We start from the raw sequence: 18235 nt of genomic DNA on the forward strand, positions 1-18235 counted from the left end.
ATGCATCAGACAGAAACTTGAGGCTGTTTTCAGTAAAATAGTAAAATTTTATATTTTTGATTATGCTTTAATGCGTTTACATTAAACTATCAGTAAATTTATATTAAATAACATTTTAAAAATGTGATTTGTTGTTTTTGTCCAATTTACTTCTAAAAACAATGTTATGTCAGATAACGTTCATTAGCATGTATTAGCATGCTAAGCTAAGAACAGTAGCCAAAAGTTACTCGCTTTTCAGGTCAGTTTACAGCCATAGTTCATTAATAAAACAATAGTTCATTAATAAATGTTGTTCACCTTACAGGTGAAAATAATTAAACTCCTATTTAGTCCATTTGAACTAATTGTATTTATACAAAAGTAAGTAAAAAAATGGTTCAAAAATCCACGTAATAAAACACCAATCAACTCAGTGGAATCCATATTTATTGGTATGGAGGCCAAAAATGTCAAATTGACACTGTTCTGAAGTTTTTTAGTTTTCTGTCTAATTGTAACTGCAAAAGCCATTTTATTTATTTTTTACCTGCTAAATAAACTAAACAAACTGTTTGCTCCGAACATGGAGGTCAGCAACATTTAGGCTCTTAGCTATGCTAACTTTTTAAAAAGATTCTCAGTCTGAATGCACAGAAGTGTAAAAATACTCAAAATACTTTATTCTAGAATCAGATTTTTTTTCACAGTAAAGGCGAGATCCGGCTCAGAAAGTTTCCGTCGGACGGTCAGCGCTTGCCGAGCCGCCGCCCGCCGGCGGGAAAAGTCTCACCTCATGAACTTCTTGGGTTCGGTGGGAGGGGTCGGCGGGGCTAGAGGTTTGTTGGAGTTGAGCTCCAGGTGGTGGAGGGGGGGGTTGGGGATGGGCTCTAGGCGGCTGGGCAGTGGAGGGGGCGAGGTCTGCGGGGTCTGCCCGGTCCCCGTGCCTACCACACCCAAACCCAAACCTGCCGCCTCCAGAGCCCTGAGATTAGGAGAGCTGCTCAACCTGCTGGCTGCTTTCTCACTCTTTTTCTTTTGCTACACAGAAACAGAGAACAGGAGGGGCAGCGGGGTCAAAACGGGAACGTCAGAGGAAAATATTCAGATGAGGGAGGGGGAAACCAGACGGAGGTCCAGAGCAGGGCTGTCCAAACTTTTACAGTCAGGGATGAACTGTGGCGGTACGAGCAGAACCGGGCAGGAGCTAGGAACATTTACTCAGTTACATTTACTTTTAGAAGGATTTTTACCTTTTATTTTTTCTGGAGTAAAATGTTTGGATTCACTGAATGAAAAACAAACATGTTTTAACCAAAAATCCATCAGACGCAGACAAACAGCTGCAGTTTTTGTTAAAGTTTCATAAGTTTTATAATAAAAGAAACTGATTAGGAAACATCTTATTTAGCCTAATTTTATTTTTTGTTACTTATATGAATTATTGTCAGTTTTGTATTCAAAATACAAAAAAATTCTACTTAACTTTATGTTTTGCTCCAGATGATTATGTAATTTTTAAATATGAAATGATGATTTGATCAGTAACTCAGTTCTTGAATATACTTTTTACTTTTACTTGTTGGAGTAGTGCTACTCCTGAGTATACTTTTTGTGTAAAAATATTCCATTTTAAAAAACTGAATATACAATATTTTAATAAAACGTTCGAGCAGAAATAATTTGCAGATCATTGTCGATGTTTTCTAGGAGAACCCGATATGAGTTTTTCTTTTTCTAGTTCTTATTTAGTCCAGTTTCATAAATGGGTACATTTTACAACTTTTACCAAGTTTCTGGATGCAACTAACGATTATTTCAGTTATCGATTAATCGATTAATCGTTTTTCTTGGATAAAAAAAAATTGGAACATGCAGCAGATTTCTCCATTTAACCTCTTTTTGGACATCCCCGCTCTGGAGGGAGCAGAAACCCAGCAGAAATCCAGCCGATGAGCGACAGGAAAGAGCAGCGGCTAACTTGATCCTAACAAATAGTGATTGAAGCAGACAGCATGGATCAGTCTGGAGGAAGCAGCAGTCGCTCTGAGCAGAATGAAGAGATGAGTCAAAGCAGGAAACATCTCGCTCCAGCAAATGGCTTGGAAAGCAAAGGAAAGCTGGAATCAAGAGGCGGTTAGGAGGGGCGATCGAAGAGTCGCACACAACGAAACGAACAAAAGGAGGGACAGAAAACGTACAGCGGAAAAAATACACGCAACGACAAAAAAACAAACACTGGAAGTTATAAAACTTGTGCTGCTGTTGACATTAAAACCAAAAGTCCAGGAGATTTTAAACTCAAAGGTGGCAACTTTTTATCTTTCTCTGATGTTTTATAAGATATACTTGCATGTGAACGACGTCTAAATAAACTAAACCGTCTTCAAGCTGTTTACCAAAAAAAACTTGTAACAGTTTTAAGTCATGAAAAAGTTTTAAATCTAATTTATTTGTGAATAAAATAAAAAATTGTAACATGTATTTGTATTCAGAGCCAGTAGAGCTGGACTTAAAGTTTTATCATGACATTTTCAGGTATTATTATGACAAGAATATGAACTATTTATTACATCCTGTTAGGTCAGAGTATGACTGTGTGTCACAGCAAAAACAGCCCCACAAACACAAACACTGCTGAAAAACATTCCCATTTCTAATGCACCATTTCAGGAGTAGCTTTATTTTCAATTTATTTTGAATAAACCGTGGAGAAAACGAATGACGAATCAAAATTCTTAAGGAATTAATCACAATAAACGAAACGATTCCTATGCTTTGCAGAACCACTGTGTGTTTTAAACTAATGCTGAGTTCACATGCCAGGTCTGGATTCTTACGAGGTTGTTCATGTTACTAACGAAATGAGACAACAGATTTCTTACGACCCCAAAGCGACTCGAATGCACAGAAGAAGAAGAAGAAGAGGAAAAAGAAGAGGAAGAAGAAGAGGAAGAAGAAGAAAAAGAAGAGGAAGAAGAAGAGGAAGAAAGAAAAGAAGAAGAAGAGGAAGAAGAAGAAAAAGAAGGAAAGAAGAAAAATAAAAATAAGAAGAAGGAAAAGAAGAAGAAGAAAAAGAAAATAAGAAGAAAAAGAAGAGTAAGAAAAAGAAGAAGAAGAAGAAAAAGAAGAGGAAGAAGAAGAAAAAGAAGAAGAAGGCCAACGTCACACATCAGCGCTCGGTTTGCAGAATAATGGCCGCCATCGTCTGTGGATTGATTTTAAAGTCCAACAAGATGATGAACAACGTAAAAGTCGGATGAAACATGACATGACGCTTTGAAAACAATCGGTTATGTGTCTGATTAATAACATTTGTATAATTGGCTTAAATCAGATTTTTTGGCGGTGAAAAGATTAAACTTGTGAAAAAGTTGCAAAAAAATCTGATTGAGTCGCAGTCAGCTGCCTAAGCTACTCCATGGTAGCTCATATTTTTATGTTTTGGTTCTGCTGGAAGTTATGGCTTATGGCTTTCTTCCTGCAATTCTTCCTGAATACAAATGCATGCCACATTTTTTAGGTTTTAAAAATAAAATTTGTGGTTGCGATGTGGAAAATGTTTGAGTGTAAAGCGTTGAACATTCTGGCTGCCTGACCTGCAGATAAAACGCTTCATGGCGTCGTTTGTTTGGCGTCACAGCAGGGGGGCAGGACCTACCTTAATGAGAGGGTTGATGACTCCTACGTTTGGACTGGCGTTGAATACTTTGTTGAAGTTTGTCTCCCTGTTGACGAGTTCCAGCTGGTAGAACTTCTTATCGTCCTGGAGGAGAATCGGAGTTAGCCGACAGGCAGCGGAGCAGCAGAGACTCGCAGGGGGAGAGCAGACATTTCATTTCATCTAATAAGTTTGTCCATGCGAAGTTTTCCAACTGAGACGCAGAGTTGGCTCTGCAGCTTTTCCTGCATTCATAAAATCTGCAGAAACAGCTGCTGACTTTTCAAACCGGCACTTTCAGTTTAAACTTTTCACCTTTCAAAGAATCTGGTTATTTATTTATTCCTCTTGCATTTGACTTTCAGATTTTTTAAACTTATTACTGGACAAAATTCTGTTTGCTGTTTCTAAACTGCTGAAACAGTTTTTTTTGCAGCTGCTGTAGGAGAATACACACACACACACACACACACACACACACACACACACACGTTCTCTAAGGATTTTGCCTCATGAAAATTTGTACAAACCAGTAAGAAGTCTCACTTGTCTATAAATATCTCACAAAAGAAGTGCTAAAACCAAACCGTGTCTCAATCCGAAGCTGGTCCCTCATTCACATAAAGTAATATGAATGATTATGAAACATTTAGGTGAGATACAGCTACATTTTCTTTTTGCAAAGATAAAAGTCAAAAATTTTTCATTTTCTCGGTTTCTTACCACCAGCTTCTTGACCAGAGATTCTCTCTCGGTGACCATCTCCTTCAGCTCGGCGATGACCTGCAGGTCTTCAGGTCGACTCTCTCTGTTCCTGAACTTCTCCTCTGTTCCCTCCAAACTGTGGAGAACAAAACAAGACAGCTCGTCTTTGAAAAGCGAAAGTGGAGCCTCCTGCACAACCAACAAGAATGCAGCAAGTTATTTCTGGTCGGTACGTCAACAACAAAACACATCACTTTTCTAGTGGCCATTGTACAGCAGTAAAACCAGTCGACCAAACATGCTGGAACTCTGCTGGGGTTGCTAGGTGACGGGCAGAACTCTGCTGGGGTTGCTAGGTAACTGTGGATAGCGACTTGATAACTGGGAGGTTTTTGAAGAGGCTCGTTTTCCAGTCACTGAAAAACATTAACTTACTGCCCCAAAAAAAAAAAAAAACAGTTGGGTGTTTTTTTTAAGCACATGATCTGTTTTTATGACCCAAACAGAAGTATAAAAAGCTTCAGGATGTAATTTTTGCATACTAAGTTCTCTTTAAAGCCAGCAAAAGTGCCACTGCATGAAAAACATAATCTTGAAGTTTTGGATATCTCCAAGTTAAAGTACAGATCTATGTATGTTCTGTGTCTCTGCTTGTGTCACAGAACTTTTCCAATGTCTAAAATACCAAACTGAGGATTATAAGCCTAAATGTTCAACCAACAGCCGTTGCATTTGCTTAATCTTTCATATCTTCATACAACATTAAAATCAAAAGGCAGATTTGCTATTCCTGTCCCTTGATACATAGCCGTAACTTTGACATCGGCCAAAAAAGTAAAACCAGTCCTGGAAAGTCAAACGGTGGATGATGGATTTGGATAAATTTTCTGAAACATTGTTGCTGCAGATGATCTCTAAAGCCATTTCTGACACAAAGCATGTTGGTCTCCAGTTATTAGGAAGACTTCAACATGATCAGAGGATGGAAGTTTCTGTCATTCTCAGGTGGGAAAACAGAGATGAATTTTCCTTCACTGAAGAAGAAGAAATTCTCACATCTGCAGGACTCAATGAGGTTTTTCCCACCAGCAGATGATTGGTGCCATTTCTTGTGTGAGTAGAACAGAAAACAACGGGGAGAAAATAGCTGTTGGCTCATCTTAGTGAATTCATGCCCAAGTGTTTTACTAGCAGCTTGAACTTAATCTGAATTTGCTAAGAGCAAAAAGAAACTGAGGCCAAATGTTCAATGTGGAGCGATTTTGCACATGAATGCAACAATGTAAGCATCCTTTCCTGAGCCTGAGGAACCAGGGGAGCCTCGGTCACGACCGGGCAGGACGTCCGCTCCATCCCAGGCATTATGATGCTTTTTCCTATTCAGGCTTCGGTTTGTTTGCAAACCATCAAGCTGGTTTTCTTCAACACATCCTGCAGGGTGAAAATCCACTGCAGGAGCCGCTGGTAAGAAACACGGCCCTCAAACGAGTCAGTGAAAACAACAAGAGAGGATTTCAGTCGATGAATTGAAACTCGCTTTGAGGTAAACATTAATTTCAGGAGGAAAAACTGTTGTTGTGTTTTTACATTTCCTACCAGTACAGCAGCTTTTGTTGCAAGGCCTTAACGTTTGCTGTGTAGACGCAATATTTAGCCAAAAACAGGTTAAAGTTAGAGCTGAAACGATTAATTGATTGTTGAAATATTCATCAACTAATTTAGCAATCGATTAGTCATTCCTAGAGTAAAAAGACTCAAAAAAGACTATTTGCTGAAAGGACAACATATTCAGCAGTAATCAAATCAAAACTTTACAAAAAAGTATATAAAAAACGCTTAAGTAGAAAAATATATAGAATGCGCCATGTTTTTATTGATTACTCGATTAATCGCCAGAATATACGATAGAATAATCAATTACTAAAATAACCATTAGTTGCAATTGTAAAATGAATGTTTCTTCTCAGTTTGTGCCTTTTTAAAATCTGGTTCCACAATTTTTATGAACCTGAGAGAATCCAAGGGATAGACTCACATTCCTTCGCTTTCGATTTAACGATTAATCGGATTCATTACGAAGAATCGATTATAGAAATAATAATCAACTAATCTAGTGAAACTGATCAGGCAAAGGCTAAAGGAATGCATTTCAGTGAATAAAATGCTTATTTTCTTATTTATTTAGTTTATTTTAATCTTTTAATGTATTTCTAACATTGTACAAAAGAGTTAAATGAAAAATCTCCAGAATATCCATTTGTTTTATCTGATTAATTGTGAGAATAATTGATTAATTGTGCGATGGATAGATTAATCTATACCTAAAATAATTAAAATAATAAGAAGTTTACATGAATCTACAGATTATTGTAAAGAGGAAGACAAGAGACAGCAGAACCAAAGATGCAGATGAGCTGAAGGTCGATATAAAAGCAAACAACTTCAAACTATTAACTGGCAAGAGGCGAGAGACACCAGACGACTCAAACTGAGGATCTGGTTTTTGATGTGAAATATACATTTTTAAAGAAGTTTTCATAAAAGAAATCTCAGAAAAAAACTGCAACGACCCTGTGAAGAGACTTTAAAGACGAGTCAAGAATGGAGGAGAGTTTTCTGAAACAAAGAGCGAAACAGAGCTGAACTCTCAGAGGCTTCAAAGTGTTTACAAACCGTCGGCCTTGGCTTGCAAACTGTTGCCTCAGGCTTCCTTTAGCCTTTTTTATCATTTCAAAGATGAAAATATATATAAAAAAAACTTTACTGGATGTACACCTTTAGGAAATGTAGAAAACTTTTATTTAGTTTGTAACTTACAGTGAAAATCTGGATCAATATTTACGTAGAAGGTTGTTTTTGTGCACACAGTGATTAACGGTCGATGATTAGTGAAGGCTGCAGGTTTTCTGACCCAAATGGAAGATGAGACCTTAAAATATGCATAAATCCCATCAGTGCAGCCGCCTGACTGGCTGTTTGTCAGGAGGAACAAGGAGCAGCTGAATCGTTACAGTGATTGATCAGACGGACTCAATTCGTTAAGATAGATTTGTGCTGCTCTTAATTAAATTAGTGAAAGTGAATTTGCCCCCAAGCAAAAAACACAAAAGCATCAACAGGAATTAAATTAAAGTCAGAAAGATTAAGAATAAAAACAGTTGAGATTTAAAGTAAGCCATAAATTTAACTAACGCTGCAACTAACAATTTTAGTTGATTATTCTCACGATTAACTGATTAATCGATTAATCAGATAAGAAAATTGATACATTCTGTAGATTTTTCATTTAAGCATTGTTTATACAAGATTAGAAATACATTAAAAGATAAAAAAAAACCAATCCAATTCTTCTTTTAAATAAGAAAACAAACATTTTGTTCCCTAAAGTGCAATAACATTTCATTGTAGCAAAGGTAAGGTAGTTTTATTTTTATAGCACTTTTTCAGCAACAAGGCAATTCAAAGTGCAGCTACAAAAATACTTATGTTTTTAAATTAATAAAAGTTATTTTGCCCCTGTGCAAAATAAAACAAAACAAAACAAAAAAAACAATATTGTTAAGTTTTTGTTTTAACTTTAACAGAGCTGGAGCTTTTAACCATAAACCAAATGCTGGAAAATGTAACTTTTTATAGGAAATTAAAAGGTGAAATACATTAAAGACTAAACTATACTGCTCAAAAAAGTAAAGGGAACATTTCACTTTAATTTTGTGTGTGGCTCCAAATCCAGGCCTCCATTGGTTAATAAATTTGATTTCCATTGATGATTTTTGTGTGATTTTGTTGTCAGCACATTCAACTTTGTACAGAACAAAGTATTCAGTGAGAATATTTCATTCATTCAGATCTAGGATGTGTTATTTGAGTGTTCCCTTTATTTTTTTGAGCAGTGTATTTTCTGTAAAGACCAGCAGGTGGCGCTGTGCTGTCACCAGAATCCGGCTGAAAAGGAGGTCAGCTCTGATGAAGAGGGCGACTGCTGCCTTTAAGAACAGCAGAGTGTTTATTTCACTCATCCATCTTCCTCTGACTTTCACTCTGACTCTTATGAATCTCAGGTTCGGTCTGTTGACATCGCCGCCAGCAACTAAAAACCTTCCACTTCCTCCGCGTTTCTTTTCCAGCATCCATTGTTTTCTCTCCTGTAACATTTTATCTCTGACAGCCTTTTTTTTCCTACACAAAACTGGCTTCAGCTAATGGCTGATGTCACCTTCATATCCCTGGAATAAATCAGTATATAAACCACTTGGATCATCAGAAACTATATATATACACACATACATTTTAACTAAAATGATATCAACCTTCATAATTTCTCTCCATGATAAATATATCTGGGTCACATTTGATCTAAATTAGTTTCCATCTCTGCTGACATTCAGACTGATGTGCCAAAATCAAAAATATTTAATATTCTCCAGAGTCTCGGTTCTTTTTATTCAATTTTTACAGTAAAAATATAAAAGATGATTTATGAAAAATGTCAATAGAGGCCAGACTTTAAAAATAAAACCTACAAAAATGGCTGGAAGGAAGAAAAACTGGACAAACAGATGCATGGAAACGGTTTTCAGACGATGTAATCAGTAAAAATTGAAAAATCCTTTCATTAAATTCCAGAGTTTTCCAGATTTCTCAGTAAATCTGATTTAAACAAAATGTTTTGACTGAATTTGTCTCATTAATGTCCTAGCTAAAGTTTGCTCGGCATCTTGCGAAACAAAGTCCAGTTTTTAATCCCTCTCAGATATTCTCCCTAACGACCGAGGTCGAACTCGTTCTGCGTACGTACAGAATCTGAAGAGCCGAGATCTTGTCCTTGAGGAGCTCCTGTGCTTTGTTGAAGTCCGACAGCATGTTCTGGGTCTCCCTGCTGTGGGCGGCGCTCAGCTCCGTCAGCTCCCGCTCGTGCCTCTTCGTCAGCTCCTGTTCATGAGCCCTGAGGAAGAGGAAGAGCTGAGTGAATCGCAGCATCGACCTGCTGAACTCTGCAGGCGGGAGTCAGTGGTTGGTTTACACACACAGAACCTGAGCTGCATAAAATCAGTTTATAAAGAAACGATGATAACATGTCGTTTTCTTACTTGGAAAAACATAAATGTCAAGTACAGATGAATAATTCAGCACTAAAAGCTCAGAATTGGGTGATGAATTTGGGAAAACTTATGCAGGTTTTATTTTAAAATTGTTTTAAAAGTATAAAAAAGTTCCTTCGAAAACAAAATCAGATTGAACATTTAAACAATTACCCACTTTCTGACTGAAAACTTTAATGTTTGCCAGCATTTTAAAGGAGTGTGGCGTTAAGTCTGGCGCCATCTTTTGGCAAAGCTGCCCACTGCAGCCGTTTCCTACATAATCAGAGTAAACATGAATGGAAATGTGGTTTAATTAATTATGTTTTATCCTGTATTTTAACTAATATCTAAAATAATTAATTTCATAAATGCAACTCAAATTGTAGAACGACAAAAAATATGTGACTCCATTAAGGACATTTTTATCGGAAAGTACTGGCTCCGGACGGACGGACGGATGCATGACATCATGTCCATCCTTCATTTCTCTTTCTTGATCTGAACCAATGAGAATTTGTTATGGCCTTCATCGCCATCATGGCCGCCTTCATCAGGCTCTGCGCCGTTTTCCAGCGGAGCAGAACTGAAACAAATCTCCCCTTTCATCCCATCCAGCTCTGCGGCGCGGTGACGCAGACAGAAAAATAAATAAAGAAACAGATTTCATTTTAATCTGCAAATGGCCGACGTTTCGCCTGAAGACTCAATCAGGACGCGGCGACTGCGTGCGTCTCCCGGGAGAAAACATAATTGATTGCTCTGCAGAGGAAGCGGGAGTGAGATTGGAAAAAGGAGACGCACGATGCATGGAAATAACTCAAACAACAAACTGCATGAAAACAAACAATGGCTGTAATTAAGATGAAGAGGAAAAAAATCCACCACATGAAAGCAGTAAATGTGACGATAAATAATTTATTACGTCAAATAAACGATGGTAGGAGCTGATGGAGGGTCGTTTGATGAAAAAAGGAGAAGAAGGGATAATGAAGGAGTCTGCCGCTCACTCCGACTTGGCCAACTCTCCCTGAGGGGCGCACATCTTCCTCTTCCTCTTTTTTTATTTATCAGTCTATTTTTAACCACAATTCAGACGTTATGTAACAGAAGAGGCCTGTCAGCGAACTAACGGCGAATAACGGCGCAACAGGAGGGTGGCTGAAAAAACAAAACAAAGAACCTTTAAACACATAAAGATGACTGATTTCAGCGCATCAGCTGCAGAAAACTGCAATAAAAATTCACAGAGCCGCAGGGAGCAACATGGCTGCACATCAGGATTTCACCCAAAATAACCAAGATTCCCAATTTGATGATTTACTGAGGAGAGCGAGGCGTCATCAAATATAATCAGAGGAGTTTAAATTTAGCACCAAAAGGTTGGAGACAGACTCACTGCTTACTGGATTTAAAGGAAACCTGTAATTCTTCCTTTAACAGGGCAGGGTAGGTCTGTGGCCTAAACAAAACATGTCCATTATACTTTTTGCACAAAATTATTCTTAGATAATGAGATTTTAGTCTGCCTAGCCACGCCCCCCCAACTCAACATTTACACGTAAAAATGGCTGCAAACAGATGAGCAATTATTAAAACCGCAGTACGTCTTTGAAAAGCAGAATTGGAGCCTTCTACACAACCAACAAGAATAGAGCAAGTAGTTTCTGGATGTCAACAAAACACTTTTTAATGTACACACTGTGCGCACAGCCATAAAACCAATTGGCCAAATGTGCTGGAACTCAGCTGTGGTTGCTAGGTAACGGGGCTGAAGGTGGCTTGGGTTGCTAGGTAACGGGGCTGGGCGTGGCTGGGGTTGCTAGGTAAAGGGGCTGGGTGTGGCTGGGGTTGCAAGATAACGGGGCTGGGCGTGGCTGGGGTTGCAAGGTAACGGGGCTGGGCGTGGCTGGGGTTGCAAGGTAACGGGGCTGGGTGTGGCTGGAGTTGCAAGGTAACGGGGCTGGGTGTGGCTGGGGGTGCTAGGGAACGGGGCTGGGCGTGGCTGGGGTTGCTAGGTAACATGGAAGGTCACTTAAGAACTGGGAGGTTTTTGAAACGGCTCATTTTCCAGACACCAAGAAACATTAACTGATTAAAAGCAGCTGGATGGTTTTCTTTAAGCTCTGGCCTGTTTTTAGAAGCAACTTAAGAGGATGTGAAAAAAAATTAACAAAATGTGAATTTTGCACAATACGTTCCTTTAACATCTTTAAAAGCTTTTCTCTCAACATGATTTACTGAAACACTGAAGTTGCAGTGTTACTCCAGTCTACATTAAATAAATGTTTTACACAGAGCTTCACTCTTTTAATTGATAACGTAGCTCTCTAAAACACCAATAATTCATTTTAGTTTGATTTAAAAGCCTAAACTCAAGGCATCTCAAACTGTAACTGGATCTGGCAGCGAACGCCAGAGGAAAACGATCTTTTGGGTTTCGTCGTACCGGATCTGCTGGTTGGCTTCGCTGCGGATCTTCAGCACCTCTTTGCCCTTCAGCTCCAGCTCCTTGGTCAGGGTGCTGATGTTCTCATTGAGCGTGTGGATCTGGTGGTCCAGCTGAGCGATGTGGCTCTTCCTCCGGGAAACCTCCTCCTGCAGCTCAGAGATCCGGCTCAGCAGGTCCCGCTCCTGGAACCAGGGAAAAGTTCAGTCCGATCATCAGCGCCATGCTCCTTCTAAAGGTTTGAGACGCATCCATGTTCAAGCACTTTCAAGGTAAGTTTCCAAACTTTTCTAGCATCACTTTACAGATGAAAACAATACAAATGGAGTAAAAAAAGACACTATTTTAACACATCATGTATTACCGTTATTAATGATGTTTTGTGATAAACAGCAGGGACAAAATAAACTACAATAACATTAATTTAACAAAAAAAATCTAAAAATGTCAACAAAGTTTTTAATGTATAAAATATAAACCAAATTAGGAAAAAAAAAAATTCATTACATTGAAACAATCCAAACAAACTGAAGGTAAATTACCTTCTTGCTCAAATTAAATGCTTAAACACAATATATAAAGAAAATCTCTGTAGGTTTTGTGGCATTTAATAAACAGAAATAATTTAGCTGGTTTTAACTGACCTAAAATAGACGAAGTTTAGAAATCAAGCACTTTCCAAACCTTGAAAGCATCAAATTAAAAAATTTTCAAGGATTTGTATGAACTCTGTACAGAATCCTGCTGATTGTTTAATTATTAGATTCAGCTGAATATGAACAGAGAAACATCTAAAAGTTGGTTCATATCAAAGTGTATTAATGTATTAGAAAGGCCTAGTCAAAGTTCTGACTTAAGTTCAACTAATGAAACCTGAAAATTAACAATCAAAATTAAACCCAGCTTTAATGTTTATCTTTCCTTTAATCCTGAAAATAGAAATAAAACGCTGATTCTTTAAAAAATAAATTTCAAAAAGTCTTGAGGCATCTGTGGCTCTAAATGAATTTTTTGGCTTTTCTGAGAGCAAAATGGCTCTTTGGGTCGAAGGAATCGCTTTGTGACAGAACGTTTTCCCTCAGGGAGGACGGACGGTGCAACACTTTCCTGACCCGAACCCGCAGCGTTACTGGGTTAACTGGTTTACAGACAGATGGAGGAGAAGGATCCCAGTGAGGAGGAGGAGGAGGAGAGACGCCAGCGACTGAATCCAGGCGCCGGCCTGACATCCTCTCTGGAGCCGGATCAGAGGTTTCAGGAACATGTTGGCTGCCCAATAATAAAAACCAAAGCGAAGGAATGCCAGGCCACCGTTTGGCTTCACAAATGCACATAAAAATGGTGGAAACTGGGAGGATTTTAGATAAAAGAGGGACAAACAGGAGGAATGTGTATTTAAGGCTGCAGCTAACGATTAGATCTGTAATTATTTTATCAACTTTCTGATGATTAATCAGATAACAAAACAAAGATTTTTCATTTTACCGTTTAAGCCTTTTTTATACAATATTAGAAACACATTAAATTATTATTATTATTATTATTATTATTATTATTATTTGTTTAATAAAATGCCACTTGAGTTTTGGTTAAAACATATTAAACATAGTTTTCTTTTTTTATCTTAAATGCAAAACATACATATTTTATATTTTGTATTTAACTTAATTATTACTCTGAGTGTGTTGTTGTTTTTTCAGAAAACTGCATTTTGTTGAGTCTGTACTCGAGTTAGTGATTAATCAGTTATTAAAATTAGTTGACGATTATCTCCACAATCAATCACGATTAACGCGATTCATCTAAAGCTGAGAAATGCCTCTCCATCCCTGTCCCTTGCAAATCGAAATACAAATTGCACAAACTTTGGAGGAATATTCATTTTAGTGCTGCAACTAACAATTATTTTATTGATCGATTATTCTATCGACTATTCTGACTATTATTGAGTGATCGGATAAACAAAATTAATTACCGTATTTTCCACACTATAAGGCGCACCTACAATGAAAGGCCTATTTTAAAACTTTTTTCATATATAAGGCACACCGCATTATAAGGCACATAGAATAGACGCTACAGTAGAGGCTGGAGTTACGTTATGCATCCACTAGATGGAGCTCCACTAAAGGGAATGTCAATAAAACAGTCCGACTCCGGTCGGCGAGGAGAACCTTCTGCGACAGGGCCGGAGCGTGGCCGATCAATGGCCACCCTTCTCTGTTCACACACAGCATGTTGGTGGAGAACGTGGTGCTAAATGACCTGCAGACGACCTGATTCTAGACGGTCGGTAGGTAGATAGGTCAGTCAAACTTTATTAACAAACCAGCGTTCTGACAACTATCCCAGCATGCACCGCGCGCTTCTTCTTCTATGGGCGAAAATGAAGTCGGCGGCTGCTTACCGTAGTTGCTAGACCCGTTGTGGCTCAATATTGGTCCATATACAAGGCGCACCGGATTATAAGGCACACTGTCGGCTTTGGAGGAAATTTAAGGTTTTTAGGTGCTCCTTAGTGAGGAAAATACGGTACTGCTTTGAATGTGCTGTTTTTCAGCAAATGGCCTTTCATTGAGTCTGTATACTCCAGTTAACGATTACTAAATTAGTTGACAGTTATTTCCATAATCGATTAATCGTGATTAATGGTTTAATCAATAAAGTGAGGAATGCCAGTCCATCCTTCGAATCAGCAAATTTACACAGAACGTCTGCAACCAGGGAGGAACAACAGGAATTAGTGATAAAACGGGCAGAAACGTCAGAGGAATATTTGAAGTTTGTTCCTTATTCTATCAACTATTCTGATGATTAATCGATTAGTTGACGATTATTTCAATAACTGATTCATTGTGATTCATAGCAATTTAATCGTTTCAGCCCTAATTTATTTGAAGAGCAGTTTAAAACACTGAGATGCTTTCCAATGATCAACCTTGGAAACAAAAACATCTAATTATCAGAGAAAACCTGAAGCATCTTCAATCAAACCAACCCCTTAAATTAAATGTTTTCAGGTGAATCTGATGTTAATTGTCTCTTTGAAAAATCTCAACCTGAAGCTTGTTGGTTAAAATATGCTGCTTATTTCCAGGCAAATGAGATTATAACAATAAGATTTTGGGTGAAGTGCTTTGAATCCTCTGAACATAAAAGACAACGGTGCTCCAAACTGCCAGATGACGGCATATAAACATGACCAGTGGGTGAAATTACTCATGGCCACCTGCTGAGCTGCTCTCTTTTCCTTCTCAGCTCCTCAGGGACTCGAGACGTTTCTGTTGTGGTGTGAAACAGAGAATATGAGCAGCGATTTTCCTCCCAGCTGGGAGAGGAGGCAGCGGACGAACGGTGCGTGGGTTCAATGAGGCGCCCACACAGAGGCCACACAATGAGTCCGTTATCAGGACGTCACCACCGAGTGACGCGTCCGAAACTTCAACATGTTTTCCACTTTTAAAGGGAACCAACATCTTTTTAAACAGAGTTTTGACACGTTTTAGCTCAATATTACGTCACCAGGAACCCAATGGACTAAAAACTAAACGATGTGGATGAGCCAAAACTTTATTCAGCTGAACAGAAACAAAATCAAAATTATTTTTTTACCTAAAGAGGAACGATCTAGAAGTTATGCAGGGAGAATATTATGTGAAAATATTAAATTAACACCAGGAAGTTCCAACAAGGCACTTGGTCAAAAGTTTTAGAAAGTAATTCTATCAAACACTGATGAAATGTGAAGAAATACAGCAGATAAAAAATATTAATTCACTTAAAACAGGCATTTTATCTGATTTAACGGCTCAAATTAAATGTTTATTTCAATATATAAAGTGCAGCTGCAGTAATCAGTTCCAGTGTTTTCATAATTTGTAGACTTATTTCACGTTTAAACCTCCATTTTAACCTCCCCCAGATAAATCAAGGTTAAATAGACATGGTTATATCTATTTTTGTAAAACTTAATAAATAAATGCAGCTGCCATGTAAGTCTAGAAACCAGACCAGCCAAGTTTACGATTAGAGACAAATTTGTTCCTTTAATGAGGCTTGAAAAGGAGAAAATGTTTTATCTGATGTATTAGAGAATCAGAAACGTTACTGATGATTGAGCCTCACTTTAAAACATTTTAACTAATTCAACTTGAATTTAAGACAATTTATATGATTTGTGCTCAGTTGCTAAAGGCCAGATTATTTGTTCCAAACACTTTCCTCCTCTTTAAAAACCTAAACTTCTTCTTCACTTTTCTGTTCGTTCTGTAACCGTGAAGAATAATCCCAAACAGAGAAGTCAATCTACAACAAAATAGAATCAAAGTGCTTTGATGGCCTAATCAAAGTCCAGATCTCAACGTGATTGAAACGCTGTGGTGCAAATCGAAATAAACCGAGTTATTCCTGCTAAAAGTGATTAAATATTTTCCATTTTGGCTTCATGTTTGTTCAGTAAAGGTGATATTGTGGAATCTGTGGTGTTTTTGTACAGCTGGGGTTAAACTGATATCTTGTCCTGAAGTCGATTATTTTCCTTTTACCACTAAAACGGATAAATCCACAAGTTTAGTAATGACAGAAAAGACGGCAGCAGCTCTGAGCGTAACCTTATCGTCTATTTTAGAGCAGAGGAGTAGAAATAAAACAGAGCGTACAGCGATCAGATCATTTAACGTAAAGTTTCTGTTTCCTGACCTGAAACATTTCTAAAAGCTCGGCGGGTCGCAGTCAGACGGAGGAAGTGAGAGCAGAAAGGAAGGAGCGGTTTTAATCCGCAGCGACCAAACAGCGACTTCTGGCTTCAGAGAGATAACAGAGCCGCTTGCTGGGCGACGTCCCGAAACACCGCAGACGCTTTTCTATTCCAAATCTCCTCTGGAGGCAGAAAATATTCCCTCAAAGAAACATTTTCAGGCCCAGGAAACAAGTCCTGTCGCAGAATGTTTCTGTGCTACAGAGACGAGTGATAAGGTAACCGTTTTCTCATTACGGCTGAGAACCTCACGGTGTTTTATTGGGACTTTATGTCAGAGAAATGCAAAGTATTGGAAATGATTGATGGGGCGCAGCTTTTTAAAACATCTTACAGAAACAAATTACTTTGACCAGATTTCTTTGCAAACTTCCTCAAACTCAGATTAGACGGAGAATGCCTCTGAAGATGGTCACAAGTTTTAACTGGATTTATAGTTAGACTTTCTAACATTAACGTAGAGATCCGCTGTATGTTTGGTATTCCTTTCAATTCAACTGAAAAATAATGTATTTAAAAAAATCCTTGTATTTCCATGTCATATTTAAGTTACTTACATCACTCTTAGTTTTATGTATATTTCATAAATTCTTATCAGTTACGATTACATTTGTATTACTAATATTTAACACCCCTCGGCAATCAATAAACCTTTTTTCCTTCCTTCTTTTCCTTTCCAAAGGAAAATCAAATGTTGATGTTGAAGCTGTGGGAAGAAAGGATCTCCAGTAGCAGTCAGTCTCGCTACGTGTCTGAACAACCCTCTGACTGAAGCTGGACTGGGGATATGATCCTGAATAACTCGTTGCCATGGTTACATCCGAAAGCAAAAAAAAGTGGGAGCGGAAATACGTCAAGCTGCACAGCATTTAGACAGAATAATTGTCCAAAATACGCAACAATTTAATTAAAAATTAAGAGTAAAACATTGAGATTTCTGAAGAAGCCATTTTTAACTTGTTTTAAAAAATTTCGAGTTCAGAGAGACATTTGAAGAGATTATAATTCATGTAATTTCATGTTTCAGTGGATTTATATCTGATTACTGCAAATAAAAGCAAATGATAAAGAAAAATTGGTGGAAAAACGTCCATTTGTCCTTCACAGGCCCAACCATTTGTGTTCAATATTCCTCCAAATAAACAAATCAATGAAACTCATCCAGTTGAAACCTGAGGAAAAGGAAACATTGAGCAGAAAATCCTGGTTTCTACGCGCCGAGCGTTTAACCGAAGCAAAGAGAATCAGAATGAACCGTTGTTTAGTTCCCGTTGGCAGGTGCTGCTCCGAGGCAACGGAGGTTTATGAACTTCATGGGATTTAATAAACCGACGGTTTTGAACCGAGTCAGACAACCGTCAGCAGGACGACGTGTGAAACTGACGGTCTGAATGAGTTTTCCCTCCGTTTGTCTCTGAGAGGCTCCATGCAGAAACCAGGACTCTGCGATCCTAACACTGAAATATTCAAGGACTTTTCAGGCATTTTAAGGGAAGTTTTCAAACTTTTCCAAAGATAAAAACAATCAATTAACTAAAAAAAAGTTTAAATTCACGATTACATGATATAATTTATTACTATTATTAATGGATTTTCACAATTTT

General features: G+C 38.0%; 1 protein-coding gene across 4 annotated transcripts in view; it reads right to left on the reverse strand.

Moving 5' to 3' along the window:
• Window positions 1–18235, reverse strand: part of LOC106954082 (protein FAM184A-like) — a 129761-nt gene that overhangs the window by 5420 nt on the left and 106106 nt on the right. For 2 of the 4 annotated variants that reach the window (XM_015043323.1, XM_015043324.1), the window contains exons 17-21: window positions 11876–12060; window positions 9144–9290; window positions 4364–4481; window positions 3641–3745; window positions 773–1020 (exon numbers count right to left, since the gene is read on the reverse strand). In XM_015043323.1, coding sequence (XP_014898809.1) covers window positions 773–1020; window positions 3641–3745; window positions 4364–4481; window positions 9144–9290; window positions 11876–12060 — 803 coding nt within the window. Of the gene's footprint in view, window positions 1–772; window positions 1021–3640; window positions 3746–4363; window positions 4482–9143; window positions 9291–10328; window positions 10588–11875; window positions 12061–18235 lie in introns of those variants that run through there. The other 2 variants (XM_015043325.1, XM_015043327.1) reach the window with 2 other exon arrangements.

This window comes from Poecilia latipinna, unplaced genomic scaffold (genome assembly GCF_001443285.1).
Source record: "Poecilia latipinna isolate Pla-1442-1.1 unplaced genomic scaffold, P_latipinna-1.0 Scaffold625, whole genome shotgun sequence".
In the NCBI taxonomy this organism is placed as follows: Eukaryota; Metazoa; Chordata; class Actinopteri; order Cyprinodontiformes; family Poeciliidae; genus Poecilia; species Poecilia latipinna.